Raw genomic sequence first — 18,862 nt, forward strand, 5'->3', positions numbered from 1 at the left:
CTCTTCACATTAGATGAGACGTAGCTCTCACTGAGGTCCTACAGAGCCCAATTTCTTCCAAGATAGTCAAGTACTTCCTTCCACACTATTCCCCCCCAGCTGTCCCCATTTCCCCCCCCCGACCCCCCACTGCCTCTGCACTGGAAAAGGATTGGCAAGAGTGAAAAATCAGCACCGGGCTGGTGCGCCAAATTAGCCTCCTGTGGGGGTGCCTCATTTCTTGGGGCTCAGCATGGCACTGAAAATGGGCAAGGGTCAGATTGTCATGTGACCTAATTTTGTGGGCCCATCTGGTTGGAAGTGATGTGCCTTCCACCTGGCCAATGAGTGTGAAACAAAACAGGCAACAAATCAAAGAATGAAAGGGAAAACCGACCATTTATTTAGATAAAAATGGTTTGAGCAACAATCGTGTAAATAAAAGACAATATTAATAATCAAGAACATGAAAAACATTCTCAACTGTTTTACTGAATATTTGGAAAAGAATAAATGATTGCAGTTGTTATATACCCCTCTACTAACAATCCGTCTGTCCACCTCCCTGCAAAGAATGCTTACCTAGTTACAGTATGAAGAAAGACTCACATGCCAGTAAGATGATTACATTTTCCCACCATTTACAACAACTATCGAAAAATATAAACACAATAGCAGTGTGCTTATCTACAAGTGTGAGATTTTCATCTAGATTGCGTGTAAAGATTGTAATTTGTAACAAAAACTGGGAATGTGACAGTGAAATGTAGATAAAATATGCAACAATGCAGGCGCGGCTGACAGGAAAATGCCATTTATGGATTATATCTTGAATCTGGTATATCTACTTAAAATGAGAATAAATAAAAAAAACATTTGCTGCCATTCACCCGTGTGGGTTCTGAGTGCAAAACAGTCAGTTACAAGAACGATTTAAAAAAAAGAACAACAGCAGCACACTCACAGCTGGAAAATCTTTTTCAGTTCTCTGGTCCTTTTTGCCGACTTTAACTGTTCAGATGTTTCTGGTGTCCTAGAAGGAATCTCCTGGAAGGAAAACTGGCAGCCTCTTTAAGAAAGGCACAGCTGGGTGTGGCTTGATTTCCTGTGCTTAGCGATGCTAAGCCCAGTATCCCACAGGAACCAGTGGTTGGGGGAGGAGCAGGTTCATACTTGCTTACAGGGCTGCTTGCAGAGGTAGATATGGCTCCTCCTTGGTTTTGCCTGCCAATACAGTTACGGCTAGTAAGAATTTCCGGTGTTGCTAGTGACATACTTCGTCACTGCAGCTTCTGCAATAATATCTGTCTGGATATCTGATAAATAATCTAATTTAAATATTAATGTGAATGGCTTTAGGCATAATGGGAGCATCAGACCTATTGCAACTAAGTTTGAATTGTTATACGCATGAATTAACTTTAAATAGATGTTTGGTGGAGGTATTATTATTAGCAGTACTCTAAGCTCTCTACAGTCAATGCATTTCCAAAGAGGCAGTATACCTCCTGGTGCACACAAAATATCATCATGATGATTATGCCACTCATACTGATTTTTTGAGCATATCCTGCAAGCAGTTTAATAGAAACACATAGTATTACAGTGAAATGTCAGATTTGCATTTTTTTAAACACCTTTTTTTTTAAGCCGCATTTTACTTCTGCTGATGATGTAAAATGGAATGTTTAAAACTCTGTACCCAGCTATGTTAGGATTAGGGTTGGAAAATGGATTGGTACTTTTGACAAGTGAGAACAAAATTTATATACCTGTATGGAATGCATATTGAATTTGGTACCACTGGGCTTTATTTATTTATTTATTTATTTATTTATTTGTTCACTTGTTCAAGGTATATGTTTGATGAAGGGAAATATAGCATGGAGATGGGCTTAGTGTTTTGAGTTTTGGTTTGCAGTTTCACTTGTAGTATCAGTGTTTTTTTAAATCTAGTGTCATGGTATGACAGGCGAAGGACTTGAGGGCTGAGAGAACGAAAGAGACTGGGAAACAAACAGGATCACGAGGGATCAAAAACAGGAAGACTAGGACTGGGAAGAGCACAGGCAACAAGAGGGTTTGACGTCAATGACCGGACTGGGGAACACAGGCTTGGGAAGCTGGGAGTGATCTGCACATGAGGGCTATAAACGAGAGGCAAGACAAGAGAGATAGGGGTGCCTTGTTAAGACCATGACAGGGAGGGAACAGGCAGGGATATGACATCTAGGTGCTATTGTTCACCAAATTATATGGCATGATCGTAAACAATCCACAAACACTGCAATTGCCTTGGTTGTCAGACAGAATTATTAGGATATTAGCAATCCAGCTATGACCTGGCATACATGCATCAGGGAGTTGAACCTACCAGGCTCAGTATAATGAAAATATGAAGGGAATAACAGTCTAGAGAAAAAGCCTTTAAAAATTGTGAGATATTCTTGCATACTGTTGCATTTATTTTTGCTTATGTGCTCCATGCTACGAATTAATAATTCATATTTTCTGCAACATTAATTGCATCCTCTCCTTTAAAGGCATTTGTTTAAAAAAAACTCACACATTGCCTCAGTTTTCTTTTGAAAGCGAAGGGTTCATTACACAAATGGCTTTTATGGCATACTGGAGTTACCATGTAATACTAGCTTGGCTTTAACATTGGGACCAGTCCCTCAAAGCTGCCCTTGACTGTGAAGACATGACTCTGCTGTCCATGCACATATTTTATTTCTTTTGTCATTTTGAGATTCAGAGGTGACGTGCATCGGTTTAATAAACACCAGACCATCTGTTGCACGCACAACATGGAAAGACAATGGATGAAAGATGTGAGGCTCCATTGGAGAATAACAAGACAGCATCTCAAGAACTTCAAATGGACTAAATTTCCATTGATTGTTGAAAATTGTTATAGCTAAATGGAAAAGGTCTTAGTCCAGTATTTTAAATAAAGGTGCTGCCCAACAATGCATGAAGAAAAAGGAGAAAATAATCACCTTGAAAATGGAATTGATGTGCAGAGAGATATAGTATAGTCCATTGATTTTTGCACTTTTGTTTAGTGAAAGATGTTGCTCTTTGACCATCAAATTCCACTAAGGTCATTATTTGGAAAAGTTATTGGGTATAAGTAATCTTTAAAAAGCCATGAGCTTTAATAGATTTACAATCCTTCCATCTTCTCACCGCTAATGCTGATCAGGGTCAACGAAGGACCTAGAGTCTATAGCAGGCAGCAAAGTCTAACGGTCCTCCCTAGATGGGATGCCAGTCCTTCATTGGATACAGATACACCGATCAGCCATAACATTACAACCACCGATGTTGAGTGAGCCCCCCTCAGAACAGCTCTGACCCATCAAGGCATGGACTCCACCAGACCTCTGAAGATGCTGTGTGGTATCTGGCACCAAGATGTTAGCAGCAGTCCTGTAAGTTGTGAGGTGGGGGCTCAATGGGTTTGAAATGGGTTTGAAATGGGTTTGGAAAAGCTTGTTTGGAAAAGCTTGTTTGTCCAGCACAGATGCTTGATCGGATTGAGATCTTTGGAATTTGGAGGCCAAGTCAACATCTTGAACTCTTTTTCATGTTCCTCAAAAACGTCCTGAACAATCTTTGCATGGTGATAGGGTGTATTATCCTGCTGAAAAAGGCCACTGTCAAGTTGTAATAGAAACGTGACTTATCTGACCAGTCCACCTTCCTCCATTGATCCATGGTCCAGGTCTGACAGTCACATGCCTATTGTAGGGGCTTTCAGCAGTGGACAGGGGTCAGCATGGGCATTCTGATCAATCTGCAGCTATGTAGCACCCCCTACACAGGAAGCTGAGATGCACTGTGTGTTCTTACAGTTTTTATCATAGCCAGCATTAACTATTTTGGATATTTGTGCTACAGCAGCTTCAGTGGGATCGATCAGTTGGGCTAGCCTTTGCTCCCCACATGCATCAGTGAGCCTTGGACAGCCATGACTCCATCATTGGTTCACCAGTTAGCCCTCCTTGAACCAATTTTGGTTGGTATTGACCCATGCATACCAGGAACACCCCAGAAGACCTTATGTTTTTTAGATGCTCTGACCCAGTTGTCTTGTCGTCACAATTTCGCCCTTGTCAAAGTCACTCATATCCTTATGTTTGCTCATTTTTCCTGCTTCCAACACATCAACTTCAAGAAGTGACTCTTTACTTGCATAACATTTAATGGCACCCTTGGCAGGTTCCATTGTAACGACATAATCAATGTAACTTCACCTATCAGTGGGTTCTATGTTATGGATAATCGGTGTATGTCCACTGTCAAACATTTTATGGACGATATTTAAAGATGTCAATTAGCCTAACCACATATCTACAGTCTGAGGAACAAAGGTCATGCATCACAAGGAGAACATGCAAACTCAGGTGAGATTCAAACTCCCAACCCAAAAGGTGCTACCCACTGAGGTTCTGAGTTCAACAGCCCATGCCTTCATTTAAAAGCAAAAGTGGAAACTAAATGAATTTTCAGCCTAATGAACAGAAAGTTTTGGAATACCTTGGGATGTCTTTATGGGTGCAGGATGGCCTGGAAAAGCAAAATTGGGTAACACTTTACTAGAGGGCTACGCAAATAATGCATTAACCAGTTAACTATGTGTTAGTTACGCACTTATCTTATGTTTGAATGTACATGAATGATCAACTAGTTAGTTAACTAATATAGCTCCTGCATGCAATACATGAACCGTCATGATTGATTAATCATGAACTAACAATTAGTTGCTGGTTAATTAATGCATTGAAGAAAGCATGTACTACTACATTATGTGTGTCCCCTTAAGTAAAGTGTTACCCAAAAATAGTTACTCTCATAATATCCAACAGGTCAGACAATCTGGTCATTTAAGATTCTCTCTGGTATGTCTCTTTTGGTGTATTAATTTATTTCATTCTAATGTAGAAAAATTGAGTCTTCCTGTCATACAGTGAAGTCTGATACATATTTCTAACAATGAGATTTTTTTTAATCATCATTGTAACTCTCATTGTGTTGTATTCAATCAATGGCCTGTGCCACCAGGAGGTGACGGCTTAATCTGAGGCCCCAGCACAAATCCTGAGGTGTCCATATATGATATAAATGTTGTAAGGCAGTCTCCCCTTTGGCATAGTGAAAATTGAATAATATATCCTCTGCTGATTAAACCAAATTCATATGGGATTGGATTATAATTTCTTCCGTGCACAAAAAGAAGTGTAATGTAATCTCGGGAGGATATATCATGACTGACTGGTAGCACGTGTGACCTGGCCAGTCAGTTATAAAAATACTATGTTTTTTCAGCCACAGCTTCCTCACTACTTGGTAGCTGCTGCTTACAGTTTAGCTTTAATAAATAATATGGGATAGGCTGGCATGTCAAACCCAGAGGGTTCTCCACCATAGATCATACAGACCTTGCAGTCCCGCTCAAGCTTGTTTCATTTATAATTCATGCAAAGTGGTGTGGGAATGGGGCTGATTTTGCAGTATTTTACTGTAACTACAGTGTGTATATCCTGGTACCTTGATGCCCAGCCAGTGTCAGTCAGATCAAGGTCCGCTCTTGCTGTGGAGGGTGCAGGGAGGGAGAGGATAGTTTAGTCGTGGGAAATATTTTGGTTTGTGCAACAGAGCAAGGACACAAAGCTGCAAGGAATGGGTGTTCTTTGTGATTACCTGATACCTATGGTACCGCTGAAGTTCAAAATACAAATAAAACAGGAATGTGCACACAATACAAATGGTGGTTTTCTTAAAATGCGTTAACTACAGAAATTTAGAGCATAGAACAAAAATATGCACCAATGAATATTGGATGAACACCAAATAACATGTAATAGTCATTGTAAATTATATTTTACTTAATAAAAAGATTAAAATGAGGTTCAATACAAAAGGGACAGATTTTTCACGTCAGATCTGCATAGCATTTTGCTCGTATAAGCCTCATTGTCAAACTCTGCTTAGTTTTAACATTTAATCAACTGAAGACGTCAAAGAAAAAAAGTGAAATTCTTTTCTTAAAAGACATAAGTTAAAAGATTAGCCATCTGTCCCTCCCAACCATACCACCAGTCTCAGGTGCATACTATCCATGAAATTCCCAGGAATGGTGCTACAGTGCATCCCACACGAAAGTCAGCACGATTGCACAAGAACAGGAAGATATCCCTGTGCAGTTTTAATGAGGGAAGAAACAAAAAAAGTTAAAATAAATAAATAAATAAATAAATAAATAAATAAAAAATTTAAATCGTGACGATTGCTGTGGCAGGGCATAACAAAGGAAGGACAATCCACGTAGCAGCTTCATTAAATCAGGGTTTACTTAACTAAACAAGCAGAAATGGAGAACCATACAAGAAAAGGACTGTGATGGGTCAAAACAAAACTGGAAAAATAGAAACTAAGGCAGGGGGCAACACTGGGAACCATAGTTCTAAAGGCAGGAATGAACACAGGAACTACAATAACTAACAGGGAATAACTATCATGACTATAACCAACAAAAACATCGCTACAGAGGGGAAACAGCCACAGGTACTGTACAAACAACTACACTGGTACAGTCAGGAACTGAACGCAAAGGCAGGCACGTGAATACACAGATAACACGAAGTAACAAGGGGCAGGTGTGGGCTACAGAGAACTAGGGGCCACGAAGTACAGGTGAAGTCAAACAATGGATACAGCAGGTAAAAACACCACGTGAGACCAAACCAGGAAAACTTACAGAATACAAGCAGGGAGCAAACATGAGGGACTGTAGCTGGAATACATACACTTACAAAACCAAGAGAATATAAAATAACAAATGTTAAAGGAAAAAAACAACCAGTTTTTTTAAACGACCCACAACAAAAGCAGAATTGGGAACAGTGACCAATCACTTGAAGCTACAATATGTCCCAGGGAGCAGGGCACCACATTAGGGACAAAGTGGCTACATGACACAGGAGGGAACAGGACGGCCAGCAACACCTGCTGGCCACAGGGGGGAAAACACATGGGACAGGGCCAGACAGGCACCGATCCTAACAGACTGTCTACATCTACCTCAACTAAATTTTAATACTTTTATGAATTTGTAGCTTCACTAATAAAAAAAAATCTTATATACACAATATGTAAATTAGTAAAACATAAAAATTAACATGTGCTAAGAGAATTAAGTTAGAAGGGAAGGTATGGCTGCTGGTTTACCTGCTATCAGTATCAAAGGAGCTGCCCTATGTCCTCTTATCAGTCACCACTGCACTGCCCTTGATATGCGATTCACTGTCCTTCTCTGCCTCATTTCATAACGGATACCATTATGGCGCGATGACTTTGAGGTCGCTGTGCTTTTTTGTTGTTTGCTATTTCTCAGTGTAATGGGCATAAATATACCCAAGACAGAAGGAAGCCTTTCATTTGATTCTTATCTTTCTATATCAGGTGGACAAAAATAGTTTTGGATACAATGTTACCTTTATGGTTTAAAAATGTGGCAACTGATACCGTCCCCCATGCTTAATTCAAGTTGAATTTTTGAGTCCTCTTATCACATGATGTAGGTACCATGTGGTGTTTCATTAAGCGGAAATTAGACCAGAGGAACTTAACTGGGAATAAGTTTCAGAGCTCATACATGTTTTTCCTCCTGTGAAGCATCTATTTGTTGACTGATTCAGACTATTCATCCAAAGCGCTGGAAGTGATTGATTTCTTGGCTGTTCAATAAGCAACATTCTGGTGTTTATGAATAAAATATAAATGAAGTGTGCATACATTGCATTTTATTTGTGAGCCTAATTTTATTTTCTCGTCACAGATGGGGGAGGTGGTGTTGGCAGATATTTAATGTAGGCTATTTAGTGTCGGTTTACTTTACGTCCCCATCATCTTTCGTAAATGTCACAAAAGAAGAAGACTGCGGCTGTAGCCTCTCAGCTAGAACTCATCTGAATTCCATGGTATATTGTGTTATCAACCCATTATATTAAATACGCTAACGCCCCAACATATGTGTAAAAAAACAGATTGCTCGTTCCCTAGATTGGCAATGGTCCGCCCCTTTTGAAGTAATGATCTCGTACTCGGTGGAGTGATAGTACTAGCGGTCTTACAAAACAGTTTACCTGAGAGCACTACAGCTCTTACATCGGATTTCTTTTTTCGAAAGAAAGCGTGTGGTTCTGAAGTCGGAAACAATTTTGAAAGGTTTAAGCATACCGTAATGTGACTTGGCGGCATTACTGCTTATACTATAGTGAGCTGAACTGCGATTTACCATGGGTTCGCCGATTTTCTGGTTTGTTGCTGCTTACGATTATCCGAAACTGTGACCGTGAAAACAACCTGAGGAATGACTTGATAATTCATCGGCTTGGACACTAAACAATGCGGACTTTTTCAACATGGACTTAATGAAAAAAAAAAACAAATCACACGCCTGTTACTTTTGCTAATTAGCAAAACTTTGTGTGGCGAGTAATTTAAAGCAAACCATTTAAATCAGACATGTGAACGCTTTTCAGCATTCGAGCCTATATCCCAAAAAGTAACTTTTGCAAACAAAGTTTCCAAGCTCTCTCCGAAGTTGTGTTCCGCGGTGACGTAATCTTTTGGCTAAGAAAGGGAGCTGTCCAACTTTTCAGCTCTTTGGCTTTAACCCGGTAAGCTGTAGTGAAAACCCTTACGAAAACCCGACCGTTGTTTTCACCGAACACCTTTTGCTCGGCATCGGGTTTCACCCACGACGGGGTTGTAACCTTAGCTATAGCTGGGATGGATGATGCCGGCGGTAAAGTAACGGCAGCTCCTATGGTGGCAGGCAGTGGCAGCTACAGTGGAAATGCGAGCGCTCCCAAGCATTTGTGGAGGCAGCAGAACCAGTCGCCTCTCCCTCCGCACCATCACTCGCTCGTAGCTCGGAAGCACCACCGGGTGAGACAAAGAGGATTTTCGGACACCGAGAAGTACCTGTGTCCTGGAACCATGGATCGAACCTACGCTGTGGATACCGGACACCGACCCGGTTTAAAAAAATCCCGAATGTCATGGCCATCTTCGTTTCAGGGACTTAGACGGTAAGCCTGGGATCCTTTAGTTCAGATTTATAAGGCGAAATGAAGTGAGAAGGGCGTGTGTATGTGTGTGTGTAGAATTGTATATCACAGCATTTCTAACCTTTCAAACGATACATATATTAGACCCAAGAAACGATTTCTGAGCAAGGCATTAAATCAATGTAGTAACTGGATCAAAAATAATAGTAACAATTTATAATTTGTGCAATCGATAAGACCAAAGCTGCTTTTGCAGTGATTTCACTGTGGAACAAATGCACTTAAATCTTAGCGAACCACTTAATACTTATATGGGACGATAAAATAAGAATAAAAGATTCGGAAATTTCTTTGTTGATTTCTTAGGCATTTTTACATATAATAAAAGAGGAAAGACGAGGTTGCGCTGTTTATGAGCAAAGGGCAAAAAAGTGTATTTATGCAACGTAACTGACTAACATAATACCTCCTGGCACACACGGGGCTTTTGTCGGTCTGTCAGTGTCCGCAGTGTCACTTATAATTGAGGTTTGTAAAGCATGGACACGCTGATACAAATACACGGTCCATCCTCGGGACTTTAAGGCGTATTTTGTGCTATGTGAGCCTGCTTTACTAGCGACAGTGGGATAATGCTCAGGCACAAATGGGAAGGAGAAACCCCGCTAGGAAAACAAATGTACAAATCTTTAAGGTGATTAAAGGGGATTTTGTTTAAATAAAATGTGAATGCATGGAGCAAGGTTGGTTGAACGCTGAGAAGTCGTAATAAGCGGCGAAAAGAAGACATTACTGTATGGGACATGCAGACGCCGTAACATCTGTATGTGATATAATGTGCTTTTGTGAGCCGGAGTGCGACTTTATCTTAAAGTGCTCCCATTGAGATCTCTTACCATAATGGACTTTGGGGTCGACGGCGTCGCCGGGCTCCAAAGGGCGCTCTACTGGCCAGCAGACGTGCTCTGGCTTTGACATTCCCTATTACGTTCAATTATTTGCACAAGATTTGGCATATAGCCTAGTTCTCAAGTGTCATGTTGCTGTAAGAAGACTGTAAAACGGATGAAACAAAGCTTTTTAGGTGCGTTCAGATCTAAAGGTTAATAAAAAGTTAAGCAGGTTAGCTTTTTAAGTGCACAGTTTACATCTTTGTTTTTACGCATCTATTAAGTCGTATGTTGATGATGGGTCATGTAAGACATCTCCTTCACATAAATTACATATATCACGTTGCATTGCTTTTTGAAGAAATTATGTGGTTAATACAGTGAATACGCTGGTGGCCTATTGCCGTAAATCACACGGATCATTCACCCATCTTCAGACTGCTCATCTCGGTCAGGGTCGCGCGGGCTTCTGCATATCCCAGGCAATATAGGGCACAAACCTGGGGTAAAACCAGGACCGGAGTGGGATTAAAAATCGGCCCTGGACTTTTCCCTATACAGGCGCGGCAAACACACATACCTAAAATAATATTTGCCGATCGGGAGGGGAAGGTCCCCTACGATGAATTTTGCCGATGGGGAGGGTGGGGATACGAGGGTACATGCACACAATCACACACACTATGAATAGTGTAGAATAATTACTTGGCCAAATTGCGCGCTTATGGTGTGCGAGAGGAAAACCGCATCAAATTTTCACGCACCTACCTTGAAAATGAAGTAATCTGTTAAATTGGCAATTTCTTAGCAGTTGTGTAATAATTAAATTCAGCGCAATTTCTTGTATCAATATAAAAGAAAACATTGCGCTACTCGTGTGCCTATTTCATCGAGCTGAGCGACGATTGCAATTTTACACATAGGCCAAGCCAGTGAATCCAATGCAGTTTACCCGAGTTAGACCCTGCTGACGTCGCACACGCCTATCAGTCTTCTGCGCGATTCCTGTACCATGGTTTGCGATGTCTTCTGCGGGGTAATTTGCCTAAATCTTCCAGTCTATCTTTCAATACATTCACATCTGACACGTTAAACAGTCCTCCTGTACATTTTTTACGATGACATAATGGCAAATACGGATGACTGGAAGCTTTTTTCCTCAGCTACCGTAAAATACTGAACAACTACCTAGTGCTATAGTACGCAACGTGAGAAAGATAAAATACAATCTATAATATGTCATAAATAGTTTATCAAACAGTATTGTATGTAGCATTATCTATGTTAGCGGTGTTTATGACTTGCTCTGGTTCCACTGGATTTATTTTTAACTAGGCCTAATTATATCTCGGAGAAAAAAAACAATAAAGGTTTCAAGTAGGTCATTTCCTTTTCCATTTTAATCGTGCAGTCTGATTAACTGAAGCAATGGACAAAATTCGAAATAAAAATAAGAGCAGTAATCTATCAATGAAAGGCATTGCCTGTTGACATTGTTCTAGGTGGAAGGTTCTGTACTGACGACTGAATATCAGGGTAAAACTGCAGTGAATGCATTGTCTAAGATCTGTTGTGCCTTGGTTGCAAAATCAAAGCTATTGCTTATTTTGTATTTTTGACATAATGAAACACACAATTTCAGGCCTTTTAAAGTGCAGCCATCTATAAACCCGATTCACTTATTTTTTTTAATCTCTGTTATATTTAGGAAAGAGTAGAGACAGATCATACGAAAGGGTTTATATACAAATCTATGGTACTTGGTCATGAAATACATATCATGTAACTTTTATCATGGGTATTAAGAAGGCTCCTCGTAGTTCCACTTTGAAGGGACGTGAGCTGGATTGTAATGATTAACCTTTCAAGCCTCTTAGAATTTCCCCGAACGATTTACTCACCTGGCTGTTGCTTAATCAAAACTGATTCAGCTCACAAAGTAGCACCAGAAAGAGAAAGTGAACTCGTCCATTTTGGTCCTGTGAAGAAAGTGAAAATGCCCCGCTGGCTGCCGGGGAACTGCGACGGTGAAGGCAGCAATAAAAGACCAATACGTGTGAAGCCGGTCGCTCCCAGCACGGGTGCTTTGGCTGATATTTCCTGTCCAACTTCGGAGAATTCAGAGCAGATTGATTAGCCTCGCATTCACAAGGATGTCTGTCAATCAAGGGAATGGCTGTCTGAAATCTAGGGCATCCAGTGAGGAGCCAGGTACTTCACAGGGAAGCAGACGAGGCCTTGTGCACTACAAGTCTTTCAGATTCATTTCTCCAAGCATGTTTGGAAATCCAATCAGCTTGATAATATGTATAATTCAGTCCTGGCCAAATTCAGTGTAATACTTCAGTGAAGGGAAAGTTATTCATAAGACATGAAATTGGCTACTGTGTCTAAAGTCTACCCAAGATATTTGGGAGTGAGAATCACCCTGAGTATTGTGTCGCTTCATCCCTTTCCCAAGCTTTCTCTTCAGTGATAGATACATTGCAAAGATGAGTTAATCATTACAAAGTAACTTGCAACATTGTGGTTTCATACCAGTTATGGCGTATTCATCACTCTTATGCTCTATAACTAATAAAAGTCATCATTGGCATCATTAGATATAAACAGCCTCGCATCAGAACCATTTATACTTAAATGGTGACTGGAGAAGAAGTAAACAACAATAATGTCATATTAAATAATACAACTAAAATACTGGATCAGCTTAATCAGATCCTAACTTCCTGTTTCTAATATTAATTCAACTTACAGCATTTTGTAGATCAAGCTCTGAACATGTAACATAACAATGTTAATGAGCTATTTAAGACATAAAACGGACAAGGTGGTCACTGGCAAATTTCATTTTTGGGTTAACCTCTGTGCTTCTGTGGTCCTCTTAAGTCAGCTCTGTGTGTAGTTCTGATTTGGCACTTGATGGGTGAGAGTGTTTGCGTGTGGTTTGACTAAAAGTGCCTCCTCTGAAGCATATGGTCAGGATTTTGGAAGCCAGCCCCTGAAAGACACCATCATCACTCCTCCAAGTCGAGTTTTAAAAATCAGAATTTTCAAAGATCAGATGGTACCTTCCTTTGTTTTGTCTTCTGAGTTAAACGCAACACACATATTCATGAGGTAGATTTCTGGGAGGCTGATGGCTGCGGTACCCTGCTGAAGAGGACGCTTTTAATAGATAGTTGTCGTAGAATTTCCAGAACTGCCTTAGATGAGTGATTTCGATTATCTCGCGTTTGCTGGTGAGCAAGGATGTAATTTGATCTTGCGGTACAGTGAAGGGCACTAACAGTCCTGGGTCCAGATGAGATATTTTTGTTTCAGACATAGCCTTGCTGCTTTTCCTTCCCAATTGTAACGATTGTAAAGTATGTTTCTGCCATGGGGGACTAGAATAATGACACATTACTGTGCTCCTGCTGCCTTGCGGGTGCAGTAGTCTGAAAAATAAAGAAAAACAATTCCATGCCTGTTTCATAGATTTTGCTTTCACTCTGACCTTTAGACTGCAGTTTGTACATGAATGTAAAGTGCATTAAATTTGGACCAATTTTAGTTTGCCTTTAAGACTGAGAAATGTTTTTTTCTTCTTCTGTTAACCTCTTTTCTGTATCAGAAAAATGACTTAATATTTTATGGGAGATGCATCTGACTCACCTTAACATCGCCTACTAAAATATGAAAGTCAGATTTTACACGTTGTAGTGCTATCTATTATTCCAAATGCTTTAATTACAGCATTTACAGGTGAACTCTCCACAATGAAAAGAGCATGCACAGAGCAAGGTAGTAAACATAGTAGTGTTGTTATTATTAAAGATAGTTTGTACTTTAAATGTACCATGACCAAAGGTTCTGAATGAGGCTGAAATGGCAGAAGTGAGCTTCTGATTTGAATTGACCTGATCGAGTTCTTCATGTGAGATGTTTAGCCAGTATGTCTGCAACCGCTGCATATTATTCTGAAAACTGCAGCACATCTAAAGAAAGTGAACGCTCTTTTTTTAAACACATTTATCTTAAAGCACAGTTCTTAGTAAAAGTTATAACAACATTTATTTATAAATGAAATTAATTTTCAGTAACAATCACTGTAATTTTTAGCCCCAAAATAACTAATGGAATACACTGTACTTCTCAGAGAGGTCAATCCAGAGGAGACATTCAAATTGCAAACATACAGGTGCATTGATTTTGATCAATAAATGGGATGTTTCTTTACTAGAATAATACCCTGAGTTTCGTGATAGATGCTAAGCTACCTTACTGGGATAAGCAACCTCTGAAGATCGATTCATGGTCCTGCTGACTCCTCACATTGGTAGCATGTTCCTAAGCCGATTCAACGACGGCACGAGGTACCCAGTCGAGGCCAGAATGTCATGCACACATGGGACAGAGCTGTCTCTCCATGCTTATTAATGCTACAGGAGTGAATACAGGACTGGAACAGTGAGGAACCTTCACAGTCTGCTCTTCCGTTATAGTATTCCTGACCCTTATCTGTGTTGGTGTCTGCAAAGTGCTGTATTCCGATTGATTTATTTTTCCTGTAACCCAGACAGTGACAGACCAACAGGGTGTTCTGGCATGGCGTATTCCCCCTAGTACTAACGAAGGCTTCTACTATTCTTCCAAAACTCAAAATAACTGTCATGAATCATTACTGATACCCTCTACCCCTCTCTCATCAGATGAATAGATTTTGTATTTATTTATACAGTTGAGATTGATTTTGATTCCCCACTGTTGGTGGTATAAAGTATTGACTGTAATTATTTTGATCTTGAGGATACGGAGGCATGCTTGATGGCTTTAATAAGACTCTGGTGAGGCGTCTGCATCCCAGTGCAAATCAAACACATGACAAAGCTTGGAAACTGAAGGGCTGCTGCAGAGATTAGGGCATAGATAGTGGACAGCGAAGGATTTCTGCTGTGTAAACTGTTATGATCGCAGTCTTTGTGACCTTTAAAAATATATAATTCAAAAACATAAAACCTATTCTACAGGGTGGGACATTGGCACAATGGTTAGCACCGGGGCCTAATGCCTGCGGGACCAGCGTTTGAGTCTCCGCCCAGGTTCCATGTGTGTGGACTTTGCATATTCTCCATTTGTCATCCTGGGGTTTCCTCAAGTTCCATCCCCCACAGTCCAAAAACATGCTGAGGTTAATTGGAGCTGCCAGACTGTGAATGGTGTGTGAGTGTGCCCTGTGATATAGGTTGGCACCCCATTCTGGGTTGTTCCATGCCTTGCACCCATTCTCTCCAGGATAGGCTCCAGACCCCCCCCCACAACTCTGAATAGGACAGGTTGTTTAAGGAAATGGATGGGAAATAGATTTAACAAAAATATTACTTGCATATGGTATAGAGGGATAGAGGGGAAGCGAGAACAGTTTTCTCAGTTTCTCTGATTTAGGTGAAGACAAATGCAAAGAAGCACCTGTTGGCCCAACAATGAAATCTTATTGGGCACTGTGCAAATGCCGACCTTCTCATGTACTTCTGAGAAAAAAAAAACAAACTTCAAGTTAACCATACGGATTGCACCTGGGGTTCATGTTGATCAGGCCATTTGTTGCCTCTTTGGGATAATCACCTTATAACTTCAGACGTAAAAGTCAGAAACACATGCCTGATGCCTAAAATCAAAGCTGACCCCTTCACAACTAATTTTAGGAAGCTGAATAACTGAAATTAATAACCTGTGTATAATTTATGGACACGCGAACATCATAACAGTTGAAAAATACTGGTTAAGTGATTAATCATAAACCCAGAGCCGTTAGACTACACCTCTACGCTATACTAATCCTGGGTCGCGATTGTGTTAACACCGTTAACTAGGAATTTACTAGAGATAGCGATATCAGACAAACAAGGATAAACAAAAGCATAATTTATTTACTGGGTGGAAACAGTACACAACAATTACAATTTGAATCAAAGTACACAGATGGACTTAAAGTTGCTGATTGACTACATAACACACAAATACACAAAACAATACAAAGGGTCAAAGTCATAGGCAGGGAGCAGTTACATGGAGTAAGGCTGAGAGACATCTGATTACAGACGCCAGTCGCATGCAGTACCCTGCAGGAGCTCTGGTGAGACAGTGAATTGCCAGCTACATTGTGGACCCCTGTGAGTAACAGACCAAGTAGCATTGGCGTAGGTTCTGGTGATACATCAGTCATTTACCTGATGTTATTGTCAAAAAGATACGCCAATGGATCACAAAACTGGTGCCCAACCGAAATTTTAATGATGGGGGTTAGATTTCTTTGAACACCAAGGGTACGGAGCCTTCCAAGGTGACATTTCCCCAACTTGCCACATTCATATAATGATATGATGTTTTGCTTTAAGACTGAGGCATTTGTTCCAGTTGCACTGGGACTTTCAAATGAGGTCAAACATGAAATATGTGCACCACAGGTGTTCACATTAAACAAAGCTCCTTATTTATTAGCATTCTGTGTGAACTGGTGTGAGCTTTGGGGGGTTTATGAGCTGTGGATATGTGAGAGTCTGCTTGTAGATTGCTTCATGCTTAGTGGGGGTTTGAGTGGGGGTTGGACCCGGTATGCCAGAGCGAGTGCGTGAGTCCGGTCTCGTCAGAGCCGACTTGACACTTTCCCCCCCGACTGAAAAACAGACATCTGGGATCACAGATTCCCGTGGAGCTAGAAGCTTCATGTGGAGATTCAGGCAGCTCCCGATAGCCTCAGGCTATCTGTAGCTGCTAAATCGTACATACCTTACGCATGGTGGATACCCTGCCTTCACAGTATTCTTTTGCCTCAGTCCGAGTCCTTAATTTTCCTTAATGAAATTTTTTATCTTGCAGATATTGATTTGAGAGATATAGCTGTGCATAAAATATTAGCATTTTAAAATGTAATATAAGTGATACTTTTTCTCACAGTGTAATAATGATTTGACATCAGAATGACAACTATTTGCATACATTTAAGCATTAATGACAAAAGACTCGAGGAAAATCGCTTGAGGAAAATTTTGTTATTTTAAACTTAATTAACGAGGTCCTACTCCAGGCAGAGGGATCTAGCCTTCTCAAGGCGGTAACATTAAAAGCATTAAGAGTGGTAATAGGATAACAGGAATGACTCTCTTATTTGTTTGCATTTTTAACTCATGTATGGATGCGCAGAGAGTAAGTAGCGAGCTGTGGCTTCAAAAGAATGTAGGACATCCTCAGGGGCAGCGGCTCCGGTTACTGTTGCTACAAATTTAGACTTGACTATGAAATTGTAACACTTTTTATTATAGTGCTCTAAATAATTGTGTAATGAGTTCACCAGTATGACAGGTGTTGTAATTACTCATTGTACGGAATGAATTGCAATACTGTGTTGCAGTTTTATGTGATACTGAAACTACAGCCAAAGTGTAACACTTTATATTTAGAAATTTCAGCACTTCAGATTTACTAAAACTATAAGCAAGCTGTAGACTGGAGTCTTACAATTTTCTGTCCTATCCAAAACCATGAAATGTTGCCAGTTACTGTATAAATTTGAAATTGCTTCTCTTTGTTTCAAAATCACTTAAATCACTGGTTGCCAGGTGGTTGATCACAATTGACAGGTCAATTTTTAAGACATTCCTAGTCAATTGCTCCATCTTTAGGCACCACTCCCTTGTCGCCAACAGCCCTCCCTCACCCTCCTGTTAGTAATATATACCGAGGAGGTCCACTGACTTTAAGTATATAAACATGATCAAACAGATGCATCTGTCCATCGTCCAACCACTTATCCTGGTCCGGGTTGCAGGGGAGCCTGGGGCTTACGCAGCATAGGGTACACCCTAAATGGGATGCCAGTCCACTGCAGGGCACTTATACACATGCACTTACACACATTCATACACTGTGGGCAAACTAGAGGTGCCAGTTAGCTGAACAACCTCAACCCCAGTGCTGCTATAATGCCTTGCATTTCAACCATTTCCTAGGAAAAGGACCGAAAAATGAACTTTTCAATATGCTGACACAATTCTAGAGAAGTCTACGTATCTGACATTTGGAAATAACTAAAAGGGCCAAAATATATGTCAAAATATAGCTGAACAACACTTTCAGTTTCAAGTCAAACTTAAATAAAGGCAATCCGCTTAATTGCAGATGCTAGCAAAAGCGTAGTTACAGAGGCCTGGCTAAAAACAGCGGCTGTTATGCAAGTCAAAATGTGTGGAAGCTGGCTTCTTTTTTAATATCTTGATGACAATTCACCTGCCTGTTTGCTGCTGTCTCCTCTTCGGTTTGTGAGTTGATGGATCCAGCCATGCAGTGATCAAGTCTCCTGGGGGAATTCCACCAGGCTCTGCAACATGAAATCTCATGTATGAAATATTCATTGATATATTTGTATCGCTGAAATGGAAATACAGTGGTACGGTGCAGGACATGCTCCAGTGCAGGGAAAAATAATGTATATATATTTTAGAGGGATCAGTTAAACTGTTTAGACATTGCATTCTGTGATTGACTATACTGTATTTGTTGGAGTAGCAGGAGTTAGGAACATTACAAAAGCTAAAACTACATGAGTCCACTCTGTTTTCAGAGGTCTATCCAGCAGGATCTGGTGTCTAATGCTCAGAATGGTAGGTAGGTGTTTTTGTTTGTTGCTTTGAAATGGGAACCTATGCTTCATGGTCTAGTGGCAACCAGTAGCATGGTTTCTGGTATGTCTGCTTCATTACAGAACTTGTTGTACAGTAGTTCTGATGTAAGGCCAAAAAGAGGGCAAGTAATGGCTCTTTTGCAGGTAGGGGGCAGTGGAATGATCTTATTAGCCCTGGTTCTGGGCCTTTTTGGGGATGCATTTAGGACTTTGCCTTTGGGTTCTTGCAGTATTTTCCCCCAGTTGAG

The 18,862-nt window shown here is 40.5% G+C and overlaps 1 protein-coding gene across 8 annotated transcripts in view; it reads left to right on the top strand.

Annotated features, from left to right (window-relative positions):
* pde4d (phosphodiesterase 4D, cAMP-specific) overlaps window positions 1–18,862 on the top strand; it is a 295,289-nt gene that overhangs the window by 82,197 nt on the left and 194,230 nt on the right. Inside the window, exon 1 of one of the 8 annotated variants that reach the window (XM_049003743.1) lies at window positions 8,782–9,083. The exons of the other annotated variants lie outside the window; for them this stretch is intronic. Within the exon in view, the coding sequence (XP_048859700.1) occupies window positions 8,782–9,083 (302 nt within the window). Of the gene's footprint in view, window positions 1–8,781; window positions 9,084–18,862 lie in introns of those variants that run through there. 8 annotated transcript variants of the gene reach the window in all.

This window comes from Brienomyrus brachyistius, chromosome 2 (genome assembly GCF_023856365.1).
Source record: "Brienomyrus brachyistius isolate T26 chromosome 2, BBRACH_0.4, whole genome shotgun sequence".
Taxonomy (NCBI): domain Eukaryota; kingdom Metazoa; phylum Chordata; class Actinopteri; order Osteoglossiformes; family Mormyridae; genus Brienomyrus; species Brienomyrus brachyistius.